The following is a 19,948-nucleotide window of genomic DNA, read 5'->3' as shown; positions in this document are numbered from 1 at the left end:
GAGGGTGTGAGAGAGGGAGAGGGTTTGAGATCGGGAGAGGATGTGAGAGAGGGAGAGGATGTGAGAGAGGGAGAGGATGTGAGAGAGGGAGAGGGTGTGAGAGAGGGAGAGGGTGTGAGAGAGGGAGAGGGTGTGAGAGAGGGAGAGGGTGTGAGAGAGGGAGAGGGAGTGAGATAGGGAGAGTGTGTGAGAGAGGGAGAGGATGTGCGAGAGGGAGAGGGTGTGAGAGAGGGAGAGGGTGTGAGATAGGGAGAGGGTGTGAGAGAGGGAGAGGATGTGAGATAGGAAGAGGGTGTGAGAGAGGGAGAGGGAGTGGGATAGGGAGAGGTTGTGAGAGAGGGAGAGGGTGTGAGATAGGGAGAGGGAGTGGGATAGGGAGAGGTTGTGAGAGAGGGAGAGGGTGTGAGAGAGGGAGAGGGTGTGAGATAGAAGGTAGGGAAAGACAGAGATAGAAGATAGACGATAGGGAGTGAGTAGGAGATAGGAGATGGAGAGGGACAGAGGGAGGAGATAGAAGATAGAGAGAGAGAGGAGATAGAAGATAGAGAGAGAGGAGATAGATAGATAGAGAGAGAGAGAGAGGAGATAGATAGATAGCGAGAGAGAGGGAGAGAGAGGAGATAAAAGAGAGAGAAAGCGAGAGAGAGGAGATAGAAGAAAGAGAGAGGAGATAGAAGATAGAGAAAGTGAGAGAGAGAAGATGGAAGACAGATAGAGAGAGAGAGAGAGGAGATAGAAGATAGATAGAGAGAGAGAGAGAAGATAGAAGATAGAGAGAGAGAGGAGATAGAAGATAGAGAGAGGGAGAGAGGGAGGGAAGGAGAGAGAAGGAGGAGATAAAAGATAGGGAGAGAGAAAGGAGGTAGAAGATAGATAGATAGAGATAGAGAGAGAGAGGAGATAGAAGATAGAGAAAGGGAGAGAGGGAGGGAGGGAGAGAGAGAGAGGAGATAGAAGATAGAGCGAGGGAGAGAGAGAGAGGAAATAGAAGATAGAGAGAGAGAGAGGAGAAAGAAGATAGAGAGAGAGGAGATAGAGAGAGAGAGAGGAGATAGAAGATAGAGAGAGAGAGAGGAGAAAGAAGATAGAGAGAGGAGATAGAAGAGAGAGATGAGATAGAGGAGATAGAAGATAGAGAGAGAGAGAAGATAGAGAGAGAAAGAGAGAGAAGGAGAAGGTAGAAGATCGAGAGAGAGAGAGAGAGAGAGGAGATAGAAGATAGAGAGAGAGAGAAGATAGAAGATAGAGAGAGAGAGAAGATAGAAGATAGAGAGAGAGAGAAGATAGAAGATAGAGAGAGAGAGGGAGAAGATCGAGAGAGAGAGGAGATAGAAGATAGAGAGAGAGAGAGAGAGGGCGATCGAGAGAGAGAGAGAGGAGATAGAAGATAGAGAGAGATAGAGAGAGAAGATAGAAGATAGAGAGAGAGAGAGAGAGAGGAGATAGAAGATAGCGAGAGAGAGAGAGGAGATAGAAGATAGAGAGGGAGAGAGAGAGAGGAGATAGAAGATAGAGAGAAAGATTGAGAAGATAGAAGATAGAGAGAGAGAAGATAGAAGATAGAGAGAGAGAGAGAGAAGATGGAAGATCGAGAGAGAGAGGGAGAAGATCAAGAGAGAGAGAGAGGAGATAGGAGATAGATTGAGATGGAGAGAGAGAGAGAAGATAGAAGAGAGAGAGAGAAGAGATAGAAGATAGATTGTGATAGAGAGAGAGAGAAAAGATAGAAGAGAGAGAGAGAAAAGATAGAAGAGAGAGAGAGAAAAGATAGAAGAGAGAGAGAGAAAAGATAGAAGAGAGAGAGAGAGAGAGAGGAGATAGAAGATAGATTGAGATAGAGAGAGAGAGAAAAGATAGGAGAGAGGAGATAGAAGATAGATTGAGATAGAGAGAGAGAGAGAGAAGATAGAAGAGAGAGAGAGAGAGAGAGAGAGAGAGAGGAGATAGAAGATAGATTGAGATAGAGAGAGAGAGAGAGAGAAGATAGAAGAGAGAGAGAGAGAGAGAGGAGATAGAAGATAGGAAAAGAGAGAGAGAGGATAATGGATAGGGAGAGATAGTGGGAGCAGATATTGGGAAGCCCCCCATGAGTAAGGCAGATGGATGCCCTGTTGAAAGATGTATGAGATTGTCTTTGGGATCTGGGCCATAGGGCTCCTGATAGGGGCGTGTTATTGACTCTATCCCCACTGGTGTTGGCTTGGTTTTAGCCTGTGATTGTAACCCGGAGCTGTTCGCTCTTTGAATTCCTGATCCTTTATGTTACCACAGGCACCAAAAAGGGCAAAGAAGAGGGCGTCCGCTGAGGGCTCTTCCAATGTCTTCTCCATGTTCGATCAGACTCAGATCCAGGAGTTCAAGGAGGTCAGTCATTGAGGAACTTGGCAACGAACTGGGGGCAAGAGAGATCGGACTAAGTGAGCGTGGCCAGGGGCATCAGCCCATTGACCAGTCTCAGGGACTCTGTCCCATTGACCATGTGACCAATGGCATCGGCCTATTGACCAGGCTCAGGGACTCTGACCCATTGACCAGTCTCAGGGACTCTGACCCATTGACCATGTGACCAGAGGCATCAGCCCATTGACCAGGCTCAGGGACTCTGACCCATTGACCATGTGACCAGGGGCATCGGCCTATTGACCAGTCTCAGGGACTCTGACCCATTGACCATGTGTCCAGGGGCATCAGCCCATTGACCAGTCTCAGGGACTCTGACCCATTTGAATGTGACCAGGGGCATCGTCCTATTGACCAGTCTCAGGGACTCTGACCCATTGACCATGTGACCAGGGGCATCAGCCCATTGACCAGTCTCAGGGACTCTGACCCATTTGAATGTGACCAGGGGCATCGTCCTATTGACCAGTCTCAGGGACTCTGACCCATTGACCATGTGACCAGGGGCATCGGACCATTGACCAGTCTCAGGGACTCTGACCCATTGAATGTGACCAGGGGCATCGGCCTATTGACCAGTCTCAGGGACTCTGACCCATTGAATGTGTCCAGGGGCATCGTCCTATTGACCAGTCTCAGGGACTCTGACCCATTGACCATGTGACCAGGGACATCGGACCATTGACCAGTCTCAGGGACTCTGACCCATTGACCATGTGACCAGGGGCATTGGACCATTGACCAGTCTCAGGGACTCTGACCCATTGAATGTGACCAGGGGCATTGGACCATTGACCAGTCTCAGGGACTCTGACCCATTGAATGTGACCAGGGGCATCGGCCTATTGACCAGTCTCAGGGACTCTGACCCATTGACCATGTGACCAGGGGCATCAGCCCATTGACCAGTCTCAGGGACTCTGACCCATTGAATGTGACCAGGGCCATCGGACCATTGACCAGTCTCAGGGACTCTGACCCATTGACCATGTGACCAGGGACATCGGCCCATTGACCAGTCTCAGGGACTCTGACCCATTGACCATGTGACCAGGCGCATCGGACCACTGACCAGTCTCAGGGACTCTGACCCATTGACCATGTGACCAGGGGCATTGGACCATTGACCAGTCTCAGGGACTCTGACCCATTGAATGTGACCAGGGGCATCAGCCCATTGACCAGTCTCAGGGACTCTGACCCATTGAATGTGACCAGGGCCATCGGACCATTGACCAGTCTCAGGGACTCTGACCCATTGACCATGTGACCAGGGACATCGGCCCATTGACCAGTCTCAGGGACTCTGACCCATTGACCATGTGACCAGGGGCATCAGCCCATTGACCAGTCTCAGGGACTCTGACCCATTGACCAGTCTCAGGGACTCTGACCCATTGACCATGTGACTAGAGGCATCGGACCATTGACCAGTCTCAGGGACTCTGACCCATTGACCAGTCTCAGGGTCTCTGACCCATTGAATGTGACCAGGGGCATCGACCCATTGACCAGTCTCAGGGACTCTGACCCATTGAATGTGACCAGGTGCATCGACCCATTGACCAGTCTCAGGGACTCTGACCCATTGACCATGTGACCAGGGGCATCAGCCCATTGACCAGTCTCAGGGACTCTGACCCATTGACCATGTGACCAGGGGCATCGGCCTATTGACCAGGCTCAGGGACTCTGACCCATTGACCACTCTCAGGGACTCTGACCCATTGACCATGTGACTAGAGGCATCGGACCATTGATCAGTCTCAGGGACTCTGACCCATTGAATGTGACCAGGGGCATCGGCCTATTGACCAGTCTCAGGGACTCTGACCCATTGACCATGTGACCAGGTGCATCGGGCCATTGACCAGTCTCAGGGACTCTGACCCACTGACCATGTGACCAGGGGCATCGGCCATTGACCAGTCTCAGGGACTCTGACCCATTGACCATGTGACCAGAGGCATCGGACCATTGACCAGTCTCAGGGACTCTGACCCATTGACCAGTCTCAGGGTCTCTGACCCATTGACCATGTGACCAGGGGCATCAGGCCAATGACCAGTCTCAGGAACTCTGACCCATTGACCAGTCTCAGGAACTCTGACCCATTGACCATGTGACCAGGGGCATCAGCCCGTTGACCAGTCTCAGGGACTCTGACCCATTGAATGTGACCAGGGGCATCGGACCATTGACCTGTCTCAGGGACTCTGACCCATTGAATGTGACCAGGGGCATCGGACCATTGACCAGTCTCAGGGATTCTGACCCATTGAATGTGACCAGGGCCATCGGTCCATTGACCAGTCTCAGGGATTCTGACCCGTCTCAGGGACTCTGACCCATTGACCATGTGACCAGGGGCATCAGCCCGTTGACCAGTCTCAGGGACTCTGACCCATTGAATGTGACCAGGGGCATCGGCCCATTGACCAGTATCAGGGACTCTGACCCATTGACCATGTGACCAGTGGCATCGGCCTATTGACTGTGCCCTGACCAGGTGAGTGACTGGACTGGGAGTCTCTGACTGACCAGGTCAAGAACACTGTGAGTGACCCCGGTCTGAGACTGTGAGTGACCCCGGTCTGGGACTGTGAGTGACCTCGGTCTGGGACTGTGAGTGACCCCGGTCTAGGACTGTGAGTGACCTCGGTCTGTGAGTCTGGGACTGTGAGTGACCCCGGTCTGGGACTGTGAGTGACCCCGGTCTGGGACTGTGAGTGACCTCGGTCTGGGACTGTGAGTGACCCCGGTCTAGGACTGTGAGTGACCTCAGTCTGGGACTGTGAGTGACCTCGGTCTGGGACTGTGAGTGACCCCGGTCTGGGACTGTGAGTGACCTCTGTCTGTGAGTGACCTCGGTCTGGGACTGTGAGTGACCCCGGTCTGAGTCTGTGAGTGACCTCGGTCTGGGACTGTGAGTGACCCCGGTCTGGGACTGTGAGTGACTTCGGTCTGTGAGTGACCTCGGTCTGTGAGTCACCCCGTTCTGGAACTGAGTGACCTCGGTCTGTGAGTGTGAGTGACCTCGGTCTGTGACTGTGAGTGACCCCGGTCTGGAACTGTGAGTGACCTCGATCTGGGACTGTGAGTGACCCCGGTCTGTGAGTGACCTCGGTCTGTGAGTGACCTCAGTCTGGGACTGTGAGTGACCCCGGTCTGGGACTGTGAGTGACCTCGGTCTGGGACTGTGAGTGACCCCGATCTGGAACTGTGAGTGACCTCGGTCTGGGACTGTGAGTGACCTCGGTCTGTGAGTGACCTCGGTCTGGGACTGTGAGTGATCCCGGTCTGAGTGACCTCGGTCTGGGACTGTGAGTGACCCCGGTCTGGGACTGTGAGTGACCTCTGTCTGGGACTATGAGTGACCTCAGACTGGGACTGTGAGTGACCTCGGTCTGGGACTGTGAGTGACCTTGGACTGTGAGTGACCCCGGTCTGGGACTGTGAGTGACCTCGGACTGTGAGTGACCCCGGACTGTGAGTGACCCCGGTCTGGGACTGTGAGTGACCCCGGTCTGGGACTGTGAGTGACCTCGGTCTGGGACTGTGAGTGACCTCGGTCTGGGACTGTGAGTGACCTCGGTCTGGGACTGTGAGTGACCTCGGTCTGGGACTGTGAGTGACCCCGGTCTGGGACTGTGAGTGACCTCGGTCTGGGACTGTGAGTGACCTCGGTCTGGGACTGTGAGTGACCCCGGTCTGGGACTGTGAGTGACTTCGGTCTGTGAGTGACCTCGGTCTGTGAGTGACCCCGTTCTGGAACTGAGTGACCTCGGTCTGTGAGTGTGAGTGACCTCGGTCTGGGACTGTGAGTGACCCCGGTCTGGAACTGTGAGTGACCTCGATCTGGGACTGTGAGTGACCCCGGTCTGTGAGTGACCTCGGTCTGTGAGTGACCTCGGTCTGGGACTGTGAGTGACCCCGGTCTGGGACTGTGAGTGACCTCGGTCTGGGACTGTGAGTGACCCCGGTCTGGAACTGTGAGTGACCCCGGTCTGGCACTGTGAGTGACCTCGGTCTGGGACTGTGAGTGACCTCGGTCTGTGAGTGACCTCGGTCTGCGACTGTGAGTGATCCCGGTCTGAGTGACCTCGGTCTGGGACTGTGAGTGACCCCGGTCTGGGACTGTGAGTGACCTCTGTCTGGGACTATGAGTGACCTCAGACTGGGACTGTGAGTGACCTCGGTCTGGGACTGTGAGTGACCTTGGACTGTGAGTGACCCCGGTCTGGGACTGTGAGTGACCTCGGACTGTGAGTGACCCCGGACTGTGAGTGACCCCGGTCTGGGACTGTGAGTGACCTCGGTCTGGGACTGTGAGTGACCTCGGTCTGGGACTGTGAGTGACCTCGGTCTGGGACTGTGAGTGACCCCGGTCTGGGACTGTGAGTGACCTCGGTCTGGGACTGTGAGTGACCTCGGTCTGTGAGTGACCTCGGTCTGGGACTGTGAGTGACCCTGGTCTGTGAGTGACCTCGGTCTGGGACTGTGAGTGACCTCGGTCTGGGACTGTGAGTGACCTCGGTCTGTGAGTGACCTCGGTCTGGGACTGTGAGTGACCTTGGTGTGGGATTGTGAGTGACCTCGGTCTGTGAGTGACCTCGGTCTGGGACTGTGAGTGACCCCGGTCTGGGACTGTGAGTGACCCCGGTCTGTGAGTGACCCCGGTCTGGAAGGTGAAATGGTGGAGGGGATGGTTGTGCGGAGAGTATAACTCAGTATTACTTCCCCACTTGCTCAGCACTCGGGTGCCTGACTAGAACCACCCCCTGGGGGACGAGGGGGAGATCGACTGACCAAACCGATCCCCAGGCAGGAGACTCTCGCTGGGTTGGGTCGATCGAGATCTCAGGGTCAAACTGGACCACCGGTCTGGGACTGTGTGTGTGTGTGTGTGCAGCACTGGTACCCCGTGGGTTAATTCCCAGAGGCACGACCTCCTCCCTGCCCAAGGAGACTGGGAAGGAGTCTGGGAAATCTGATCTCCCGCCCGGACTGCATGAGTTCGGGGGCTTGGGATTCTGTCCCCTCAGCAGAAAGTGAGCTCTCCGGAGAGGGTGGAATCGGATAGCCCAGCAGGGAGTGCCAGACATGCCAGAAATATCCAAGTGTCTCCCAGGAATAGCAACAGGCCTTTTACAGGCTGTTCCGGCAGTGAGTGTGAGATGCTACAGACCAGCCCTGGCTCACCCTGTCACTCTCCCTCTTACACAGGGGCTGCCTTCGCCAGAATGGCCCACGGGGCGACTGAAGGGAGAGAAAGAAAGACTTGCATTTACATAGCGACTTTCACCACCACCGGACGTCTCAAAGCGCTTTACAGCCAATGAAGTTCTTTTGGAGTGTGGTCACTGTTGTAATGTGGGAAACGCAGCAGCCAATTTCCGCACAGCAAGCTCCCACACACAGCAACGTGATAGTGACCCAGATAATCTGTTTTTTTGTTATGTTGCTCGAGGGATAAATATTGGCCCCAGGACAGGGATGAACTCCCCTGCTCCTCTTCGAAATACTGGCCGTGGGATCTTTTATGTCCACCTGAGAGAGCAGACGGGGCCTCGGTTCAACAGCTCATCCAAAAGATGGCACCTCCGACAGTGCGGCGCTCCCTCAGTACTGCCCCTCCGACAGTGCAGCGCTCCCTCAGTACTGCCCCTCCGACAGTGCAGCGCTCCCTCAGTACTGCCCCTCCGACAGTGCAGCGCTCCCTCAGTACTGCCCCTCCGACAGTGCAGCGCTCCCTCAGTACTGCCCCTCCGACAGTGCAGCGCTCCCTCAGTACTGCCCCTCCGACAGTGCGGCGCTCCCTCAGTACTGCCCCTCCGACAGTGCGGCACTCCCTCAGTACTGCCCCTCCGACAGTGCAGCACTCCCTCAGTACTGCCCCTCCGACAGTGCAGCACTCCCTCAGTACTGCCCCTCCGACAGTACAGCACTCCCTCAGTACTGCCCCTCCGACAGTGCAGCACTCCCTCAGTACTGCCCCCCCCAACAGTGCAGCACTCCCTCAGTACTGCCCCTCCGACAGTGCAGCACTCCCTCGGTACTGCCCCTCCGACAGTGCAGCACTCCCTCAGTACTGCCCCTCCGACAGTGCAGCACTCCCTCAGTACTGCCCCTCCGACAGTGCAGCACTCCCTCAGTACTGCCCCCCCCAACAGTGCAGCACTCCCTCAGTACTGCCCCTCCGACAGTGCAGCACTCCCTCGGTACTGCCCCTCCGACAGTGCAGCACTCCCTCAGTACTGCCCCTCCGACAGTGCAGCACTCCCTCAGTACTGCCCCTCCGACAGTGCAGCGCTCCCTCAGTACTGCCCCTCCGACAGGCTTGAACCCACACCTCCTGATGCAGAGGCGAGTGTGCTGCCCACTGAGCCACGGCTGACATTGTGGAAGAGCTGCATGCTGAGGAAAAGGGTAATGGGCCGGGGGGGGGGGTGGGGGGCGTAGACCTGGGTAAAGGTTCGGTGAAATGTCGGCTTCCACACACACCACACATACACACATGGCCACATATACAGACACAGACACAGGTCGGAAGGGGGAGGTTCACTGATGATTGCACAGTGTTTAGTTCCATTCACAACTGAGAAGGACAGAAAAAGTGAGACAGAGAGAGAGAAAGAGAGAGAGAAAGAGAGAGACACAGATATATATATATATAGAAAGAGAGAGTGAGACAGAGAGAGAGGCAAAGTGAGAGAGTGAAACAGAGAGAGAGAGAGAGACAGAGAGAGAGGCAAAATGAGAGAGTGAAAGAGAGAGAGAGAGAGAGACAGAGAGAGAGGCAAAGTGAGAGAGTGAAAGAGAGAGAGAGAGAGAGACAGAGAGAGAGGCAAAGTGAGAGAGTGAAACAGAGAGAGAGAGAGAGAGACAGAGAGAGAGGCAAAGTGAGAGAGTGAAACAGAGAGAGAGAGAGAGAGACAGAGAGAGAGGCAAAGTGAGAGAGACAGAGAGTGAGACAGAGAGAAAAAGAGAGAGTGAGACAGAGAGAGTGAGAGAGAGAGACAAAGAAAGGTCGGGAGAAAGTCCGAGGCTGACTGGAGGAGAGGGTTGGGTATTGAAGCTCGGTGGGAGATGTTCTCGCTGTGACGAGGGGGTGGGTAACTGGGTTTGATACGAGCCCCCAGCCTGGTCTGGCCCTCACACCGTCCCCCATCACATCCTGAGACCTCAGTGCACATGAATTCCTTGGGGTACAGGAAGGCCCAGTGCCCTCAGAGATTCAGCAAGTGTAATATTTGTGTTTCCATTCTGCCCTCTCCTCTAGGCTTTCACCGTCATTGACCAGAACAGGGATGGTATCATCGGCAAGGACGATCTGGCCGGAACTTTCGCTGCGATGGGTAAGTCGACACTTCAATTCTCTTTCTCTCTCACACACACAGTCCCAATTGCATTTTCAAAACACAGAGCCACAGTTATCTATCCATCGACTGACGATTGGATTCAAGGGTTTGCCCAACAGTTCTGAAGGTATTAGTCGTGGCCAGGAAGTGCTGCACTGTCGGAGGGGCAGTACTGAGGGAGTGCTGCACTGTCGGAGGGGCAGTACTGAGGGAGTGCTGCACTGTCGGAGGGGCAGTACTGAGGGAGCACCGCACTGTCGGAGGGGCAGTACTGAGGGAGTGCTGCACTGTCGGAGGGGCAGTACTGAGGGAGCGCTGCACTGTCGGAGGGTCAGTACTGAGGGAGTGCTGCACTGCTGTCGGAGGGGCAGTATTGAGGGAGTGCTGCACTGTCGGAGGGGCAGTATTGAGGGAGCGCTGCACTGTCGGAGGGTCAGTACTGAGGGAGCGCTGCACTGTCGGAGGGGCAGTACTGAGGGAGTGCTGCACTGTCGGAGGGGCAGTATTGAGGAAGCGCTGCACTGTCGGAGGGTCAGTACTGAGGGAGCGCTGCACTGTCGGAGGGGCAGTACTGAGGGAGTGCTGCACTGTCGGAGGGGCAGTACTGAGTGAGCGCTGCACTGTCGGAGGGGCAGTACTGAGGGAGTGCTGCACTGTCGGAGGGACAGTACTGAGGGAGTGCTGCATTGTCGGAGGGGCAGTACTGAGGCAGTGCCGCACTGTCGGAGGGGCAGTACTGAGGGAGTGCTGCACTGTCGGAGGGGCAGTACTGAGGGAGTGCTGCACTGTCGGAGGGGCAGTACTGAGGGAGTGCTGCACTGTCGGAGGGACAGTACTGAGGGAGTGCTGCATTGTCGGAGGGGCAGTACTGAGGCAGTGCCGCACTGTCGGAGGGGCAGTACTGAGGGAGTGCTGCACTGTCGGAGGGGCAGTACTGAGGGAGTGCTGCACTGTCGGAGGGGCAGTACTGAGGGAGCGCTGCACTGTCGGAGGGGCAGTACTGAGGGAGTGCTGCACTGTCGGATGGGCAGTACTGAGGGAGCGCTGCACTGTCGGAGGGTCAGTACTGAGGGAGCGCTGCACTGTCGGAGGGGCAGTACTGAGGGAGTGCTGCACTGCCGGAGGGGCAGTACTGAGGGAGAGCTGCACTGTCGGAGGGGCAGTACTGAGGGAGTGCTGCACTGTCGGAGGGGCAGTATTGAGGGAGCGCTGCACTGTTGGAGGGGCAGTACTGAGGGAGTGCTGCACTGTCGGAGGGACAGTACTGAGGGAGTGCTGCACCTTTGGAGGTGCCGTATTTCAGGATGAGACGTCATACCCAGCACAAAGGAGGATGGCGGTGCTGGAGGTGAATTGCCCCACAGCCCCAGGACATCGCTGCAGGAGTCCCTCAGGGCAGTGTCCTAGGTCCAACCATCTTCAGCTGTTTCATCAATGACCTTCCCTCCATCCTAAGGTCAGAAGTGGGGATGTTCGCTGATGACTGCACGGTGTTCAGTTCCATTCACAACTCCTCAGGTAATGGAGCAGTCCGTGCCCGCATACAGCAAGACCTGGACTGATAAGTGGCAAGTAACATTCGCGCCACACAAGTGCCAGGCAATGACTATCTCCAACTAGCGAGAGTCTAACCACCTCCCCGTGATATTCAGTGACATTACCATCGCCGAATCTCCCACCATCAACATCCCGGGGGTCACCATTGATCAGAAACTTAACTGGACCAGCCACATAAATACTGTGGCCACAAGAGCGGGTCAGAGGCTGGGTATTCTGTGGCAAGTGTCTCACCTCCTGACTCCCCAGAGCCTTTCCACCATCTACAAGACACAAGTCAGGACTGTGATGGAATACTCTCCACTTACCTGGATGAGCGCAGCTCCAATAACACAAGAAGCTCGACACCATCCAGGACAAAGCAGGCCATGTGATCGACACACTACCCATCACCTTCAACACTCACTCCCTCCACCATGATTTACAGCCTTGGTTGGACTGTAAAGCACTTTGGGTTATCTTAAGGCCACAAAAGGCACGGTACAAATGGGAGTTCTTTGTGTTAACAATCTCTGACGAACAGAATGAGCCTGAGCTCCACCTCGAGTTGGATCTGGCCTCTTGCTAGTTTTCTCAGTCACCTTCTCTCTCCCTGTCTGCTGCCGCTCCAGACGCAGGCTGCTGCCTAACTGCTCTCTCTTCATGTCTCTCAGGCCGTCTCAACGTGAAGGGTGATGAGCTGGACGCAATGATCAAGGAAGCGAGTGGTCCCATCAACTTCACAGTGTTCCTCACCATGTTCGGAGAGAAGCTCAAGGGTGAGTTCATCTCCCAGGTCCCTCCCTCTCTACCCGTCCATCATCTCCCAGGTCCCTCCCTCTCTACCTGTCCATCATCTCCCAGGTCCCTCCCTCTATACCTGTCCATCATCTCCCAGGTCTCTCCCTCCCTACCTGTCCATCATCTCCCAGGTTCCACCCTCTCTACCCGTCCATCATCTCCCAGGTCCCACCCTCTCCACCTATCCAGCATCTCCCAGGTCCCTCCCTCCCTACCTGTCCATCATCTCCCAGGTCCCTCCCTCCCTATCTGTCCATCATCTCCCAGGTCCCTCCCTCTCTACCTGTCCATCATCTCCCAGGTCCCTCCCTCTCTACCCGTCCATCATCTCCCCAGTCCCTCCCTCTCTACCTGTCCATCATCTCCCAGGTCCCTCCCTTCCTACCTGTCCATCATCTCCCAGGTCCCTCCCTCTCTACCCGTCCATCATCTCCCCGGTCCCTCCCTCCCTACCTGTCCATCATCTCCCCGGTCCCTCCCTCTCTACCTGTCCATCATCTCCCAGGTCCCTCCCTCCCTACCTGTCCATCATCTCCCAGGTCCCTCCCTCTCTACCCGTCCATCATCTCCCCAGTCCCTCCCTCTCTACCTGTCCATCATCTCCCCGGTTCCACTCTCCCTACCTGTCCATCATCTCCACGGTCCCCAACTCCCTACCTGTCCATCATCTCCCCGGTCCCTCCCTCCCTACCTGTCCATCATCTCCCAGGTCCTTCCCTCTCTACCTGTCCATCATCTCCCAGGTCCCTCCCTCCCTACCTGTCCATCATCTCCCAGGTCCCTCCCACTCTACCTGTCCATCATCTCCCAGGTACCTCCCTCTCTACCTGTCCATCATCTCCCCGGTCCCTCCCTCCCTACCCGTCCATCATCTCCCTGGTCCCTCCCTCTCTACCTGTCCATCATCTCCCCGGTCCCTCCCTCTCTACCTGTCCATCATCTCCCCGGTCCCTCCCTCCCTACCTATCCATCATCTCCCCGGTCCCTCCCTCTCTACCTGTCCATCATCTCCCAGGTCCCTCCCTCTCTACCTGTCCATCATCTCCCAGGTCCCTCCCTCTCTACCTGTCCATCATCTCCCAGGTCCCTCCCTCCCTACCTATCCATCATCTCCCCGGTCCCTCCCTCCCTACCCGTCCATCAACTCCCCGGTCCCTCCCTCTCTACCTGTCCATCATCTCCCAGGTCCCGCCCTCTCTACCTGTCCATCATCTCCCAGGTCCCACCCTCTCTACCTGTCCAGCATCTCCCAGGTCCCTCCCTCCCTACCTATCCATCATCTCCCGGGTCCCTCCCTCTCTACCTGTCCATCATCTCCCCGGTCCCTCCCTCTCTACCTGTCCATCATCTCCCCGGTCCCTCCCTCCCTACCTATCCATCATCTCCCTGGTCCCTCCCTCTCTACCTGTCCATCATCTCCCAGGTCCCTCCCTCTCTACCTGTCCATCATCTCCCAGGTCCCTCCCTCTCTACCTGTCCATCATCTCCCAGGTCCCTCCCTCCCTACCTATCCATCATCTCCCCGGTCCCTCCCTCCCTACCCGTCCATCATCTCCCCGGTCCCTCCCTCTCTACCTGTCCATCATCTCCCAGGTCCCGCCCTCTCTACCTGTCCATCATCTCCCAGGTCCCTCCCTCCCTACCTATCCATCATCTCCCGGGTCCCTCCCTCTCTACCTGTCCATCATCTCCCATGTCCCTCCCTCTCTACCTGTCCATCATCTCCCAGGTCCCTCCCTCCCTACCTACCCATCATCTCCCCGGTCCCTCTCTCCCTACCCGTCCATCATCCCCCAGGTCCCTCCCTCCCTACCCATCCATCATCTCCCCGGTCCCTCCCTCCCTACCTGTCCATCATCTCCCCGGTCCCACCCTCTCTACCTGTCAATCATCTCCCTGGTCCCTCCCTCTCTACCTGTCCATCATCTCCCCAGTCCCACCCTCTCTACCTGTCCATCATCTCCCAGGTCCCTCCCTCCCTACCTATCCATCATCTCCCCGGTCCCTCCCTCTACCTGTCCATCATCTCCCAGGTCCCACCATCCCTACCCGTCCATCATCTCCCCGGTCCCTCCCTCCCTACTTGTCAACTATCCCCCCTGTCCTTCCCTCCCTACCTGTCAATCATCCCCCCTGTCCCTCCCTCCCTATCCATCAATCATCTCCCAAGTCCCACCCTCTCTACCTGTCAATCATCTCCCCTGTCCCTCCCTCCCTACCTGTCAATCATCCCCCCTGTCCCTCCCTCCCTACCTGTCAATCATCTCCGCTGTCCCTCCCTCCCTATTTGTCAATCATCTCCCCAGTCCCACCCTCTCTACCTGTCAATCATCTCCACAGTCCCACCCTCTCTACCTGTCAATCATCTCCCCTGTCCCTCCCTCCCTACCTGTCAATCATCTCCCCAGTACCACTCTCTACCTGTCAATCATCTCCTTGGTCCCACCCTCCATACCTGTCAATCATTCCCCCGGTCCCTCCCTCCATTCCTGTCAATCAATCCCACACACACACCCTCGCGCACACTCTCTGCCCCCACACCCCCTCACACACTCGACCCGCCCACACTAACCCTCATCCTCACACTCACACTCCCCCCGCACACACTCCCCCACACACTCACACGCCCCCCGCACACACTCCCCCCCCCAATCCACCCCAATTGCCCCCACCCCACTCACCACCCCACCACCACCCCCACACTCACACTCCCCCACACTAACCCCCATCCCGACACTCACACTCCCCCCGCACACTCCCCCACTCACACTCCCCCACACTCACACCTCCCCACGCTCACACCCCCTCACACTCACACTCCCTCCCCACACTCACACTCCCCCCACTCTCACACTCCCCCACACGCACACTCCCCCACACTCACACCTCCCCACTCTCACACTCCCCCACACTCACACTCCCCCACACTCACACCTCCCCACACTCACACTCCCCCACACTCACACTCCCCCACACTCACACAGCCCCCCACACTCACACCTCCCCACTCGCACACCCCACACTCACACTCCCCCACACTCACACAGCTCCCCCACACTCACACCTCCCCACTCTCACACCCCCTCACACTCACACTCCCTCCCCACACTCACACTCCCCCACACTCACACCTCCCCACACTCACACCCCACACTCACACTCCCCCACACTAACCCCCATCCCGACACTCACACTCCCCCACACTCACACTCCCCCACACTCACACTCCCCCCACACTTACACCTCCCACACTCACACTCCCCCACACTCACACTCCCCCCCCACACTCACACCTCCCCACACTCACACTCCCCCACACTCACACAGCCCCCCCACACTCACACCTCCCCACTCTCACACCCCACACTCACACTCCCCCACACTCACACAGCCCCCCACACTCATCCACACTCACACACCCCCACACTCACACTCCACCACACTCACACCTCCCCACACTCACACTCCCCACACTCACACCTCCCCACACTCACACACCCCTACACTCACACTCCACCCACACTTACACCCCCCACACTCACACTCCCCCACACTCACACTCCCCCCCCACACTCACACCTCCCCACACTCACACTCCCCCACACTCACACAGCCCCCCACACTCACACCTCCCCACTCTCACACTCCCCACACTCACACAGCCCCCCACACTCACACCTCCCACTCTCACCCCACACTCACACTCCCCCACACTCACACAGCCCCCCCCCACACTCACACCTCCCCACTCTCACACCCCACACTCACACTCCCCACACTCACACAGCCCCCCCACACTCACACTCCCCCACACTCACACCTCCCCACTCTCACACCCCCTCACACTCACACTCCCTCCCCACACTCACACTCCCCCACCACTCACCCTCCCCACACTCACACTCCCCCACACTCACACAGCCCCCCCACACTCACACACCCCCACACTCACACTCCCACCCACACTTACACCCCCCACACTCACACTCACCCCCCACACTCACACCTCCCCACACTCACACTACCCCACACTCACACCTCCCCACATTCACACTCCCCACACTCACACAGCCCCCCCACACTTACACCCCCCACACTCACACTCTCCCACACTCACACAGCCCCCCACACTCACACCTCCCCACACTCACACTCCCCGACACTCACACTTCCCCCACACTCACACTCCCCCCCACACTCACACCTCCCCACACTCACACTCCCCCCCCACACTCACACCTCCCCACACTCACACTCCCCCACACTCACACAGCCCCCCACACTCACACCTCCCCACTCTCACACCCCCCCACACTCACACTCCCCCCCACACTCACACTCCCCCCACACTCACACTCTCCCACACTCACACAGCCCCCCACACTCACACCTCCCCACACTCACACTACCCCACACTCACACCTCCCCACACTCACCTCCCCACACTCACACTTCCCCACACTCACACTCCCCCCCACACTCACACCTCCCCACTCTCACACCCCCACACTCACACTCCCCCACACTCACACCCCCCCACACTCACACTCCCCCCCACACTCACACCTCCCACACTCACACTCCCCCCCACACTCACACCTCCCCACACTCACACTCCCCCACACTCACACAGCCCCCCCACACTCACACCTCCCCACTCTCACACCCCCCCGCACTCATCACTCCCACATCACACTCCCCCCACACTCACACTCCCCCCCACACTCACACTCCCCGCACTCACACTTCCCCCACACTCACACAGCCTCCACACTCACACAGCACCCCCACACTCACACTCCCTCACACTCACACTTCCCCCACACTCACACAGCCCCCCCACACTCACACTCCCCCCACACTCACACCTCCCCACGCTCACACTCCCCCCCACACACACACTCACCCCCCCACACTCACACCTCCCCACACTCACACTCCCCCACACTCACACTCCCCCACACTCACACAGCCCCCCCACACTCACACTCACCCCCACACACTCACACCTCCCCACACTCACACTCCCCCACAATCACACTCCCCCACACTCACACAGCCCCCCCACACTCACACTCCCCCCCCACACTCACACCTCCCCACGCTCACACTCCCCCCCCACACTCACACTCACCACCCACACTCACACCTCCCCACGCTCACACTCCCCCCCACACTCACACTCACCACCCACACTCACACCTCCCCACACTCACACTCCCCCACACTCACACAGCCCCCCCACACTCACACTCCCCCCCACACTCACACCTCCCCACGCTCACACTCCCCCCACACTCACACTCACCACCCACACTCACACCTCCCCACACTCACACTCCCCCACAATCACACAGCCCCCACACACTCACACTCCCCCACACTCACATCCCCCCACACTCACACTCCCCACACTCACACTCCCCACACTCACACTCCCCCACAATCACACAGCCCCCCCACACTCACACTCCCCCACACTCACCAGCCCCCCCACACTCACACTCCCCCACACTCACACTCCCCCACACTCACACTCCCCCACACTCACACTCCCCCCACACTCACATCCCCCACACTCAACCCTCACTACTCCCCCCCACACTCACACTCCCCCACACTCACACTCCCCCACACTCACACCCACCCACACACTCACACTCCCCACCCACACTCACACTCACCCCCCCCACTCACACTCCTCCCACCCACACTCACACTCCCCCCACACTCACACTCCCCACACTCACACCCCCCCACACTCACACCCCCCACACTCACACCCCCCCACACTCACACTCCCCCACACTCACACAGCCCCCCCACACTCACACTCACCCCCCACACTCACACCTCCCACGCTCACACTCCCCCACACTCACACCCCCCACATACTCACACTTCCCGCCACACTCACACCCCCCCACACACACACCCCCACCCACACTCACCTCCCCCACACTCACACTCCCCACACTCACACCGCCCCCCCACACTCACATCCCCCACACTCACACCCCCCACACTCACACTCCCCCCCACACTCACACTCCCCCACACTCACACTTCCCCCACACTCACACTCCCCACCCACACTCACACCCCCCACACATCACACTCCCCCCCACACACTCACACTCCCCCCCACACACTCACACTCCCCCACACTCACACTCCCCCACACTCACACCCCCCCACACACTCACACTCCCCACCACACTCACACTCCCCACCCACACTCACACTCCCCCCCACACACTCACACTCCCACCCACACTCACACTCCCCCCCACACACTCACACTCCCCCACACTCACACTCCCCCACACTCACACCCCCCCACACACTCACCTCCCCACCCACACTCACACTCCCCACCCACACTCACACTCCCCCCCACACACTCACACTCCCCACCCACACTCACACTCCCCCCCACACACTCACACTCCCCCACACTCACACTCCCACACTCACACCCCCCACACACTCACACTCCCCACCCACACTCACACTCCCCACCCACACTCACACCCCCCCACACACACACACTCCCCACCCACACTCACACTCCCCCCCCACACTCACACTCCCCCACACTCCACTCCCCCCACACTCACACTCACCCCCCCACACTCACACTCCCCCCCCCCACACTCACATCCCCCCACACTCACACTCCCCACACACTCACACTCCCCCCCCACACTCACACTCCCCCACACTCACACTCACCCCACACTCACACCCCCCCACGACACTCACACTCCCCACCACACTCACACTCACCCCCCCACACTCACATCCCCCCACACTCACATCCCCCCACACTCACACTCCCCACACACTCACACTTCCCCCACACTCACACTCACCCCCCCACACTCACACTCCCCCCCCACACTCACATCCCCCACACTCACACTCCCCACACACTCACACTTCCCCCACACTCACACTCCCCCCCCACACTCACACTCCCCCCCCCACACTCACACTCCCCCCCACACTCACACACCCCCAACACTCACACTCCCCACACACTCACACCCCCCACACTCACACTCCCCCCCCCCCCACACTCACACTCCCCACACACTCACACTCCCCCCCCACACTCACACCTCCCCCCCCCACACTCACACTCCCCCCCCACACTCACACACCCCCCAACACTCACACTCCCCACACACTCACACCCCCCCACACTCACACTCCCCCCCCCCCCCCACACTCACACTCCCCACACCTCACACTCCCCCACACTCACACCCCCCCACACCCTCACACTCCCCACCCACACTCACACTCCCCACACACTCACACTCCCCCCCACACTCACATCCCCCACACTCACACTCCCCACACACTCACACTTCCCCCACACTCACACTCCCCCCCCACACTCACACTCCCCACCCCCACACTCACACTCCCCCCCCACCTCACACTCCCCCCCCCACACTCACATCCCCCACACCCATCTCCCCCACACTCACCCCCCCACACTCACACTCACCCCCCCCACACTCACACCCCCCCCCACACTCACACTCCCCCCCCACATCCCCCCCCCCACTCACCCACACTCACACGCACCCCCCCCACACTCACACCCCCCCCCCACACTCACACTCCCCCCCCATCCCCCTCCCACTCACACTCCCCACACTCACACCCCCACACACTCACACTCCCTCCCACAATCACACCCCTCCCCCACACTCACACACCTCCCCCCCACACTCACACTCCCCCACACTCACACTCCCCCCCACTCACACTCCCCCACAACTCACACTCCCCCCCACACACCCCCCCCACTCACACTCCCCCCCACACTGCACACT

At 58.2% G+C, this 19,948-nt stretch overlaps 1 protein-coding gene across 1 annotated transcript; it reads left to right on the top strand.

Moving 5' to 3' along the window:
• Nucleotides 1-2,240: 2,240 nt before the first annotated feature.
• On the top strand, nt 2,241-12,093 carry LOC139249380 (myosin regulatory light chain 11-like; the record flags this gene model as incomplete). The annotated part of the gene is made up of 3 exons (XM_070872375.1): nt 2,241-2,364; nt 9,683-9,758; nt 11,972-12,093. Coding segments are annotated over exons 1-3 (303 nt in total), but the record flags the coding sequence as incomplete, so codon positions are not given.
• Nucleotides 12,094-19,948: the final 7,855 nt, after the last annotated feature.

The sequence above is a fragment of the Pristiophorus japonicus genome, unplaced genomic scaffold (genome assembly GCF_044704955.1).
Source record: "Pristiophorus japonicus isolate sPriJap1 unplaced genomic scaffold, sPriJap1.hap1 HAP1_SCAFFOLD_3099, whole genome shotgun sequence".
NCBI lineage: Eukaryota > Metazoa > Chordata > Chondrichthyes > Pristiophoridae > Pristiophorus > Pristiophorus japonicus.
Note: the sequence above shows the minus strand (reverse complement) of the source record. Positions and strands in the feature narration are given on the sequence as shown.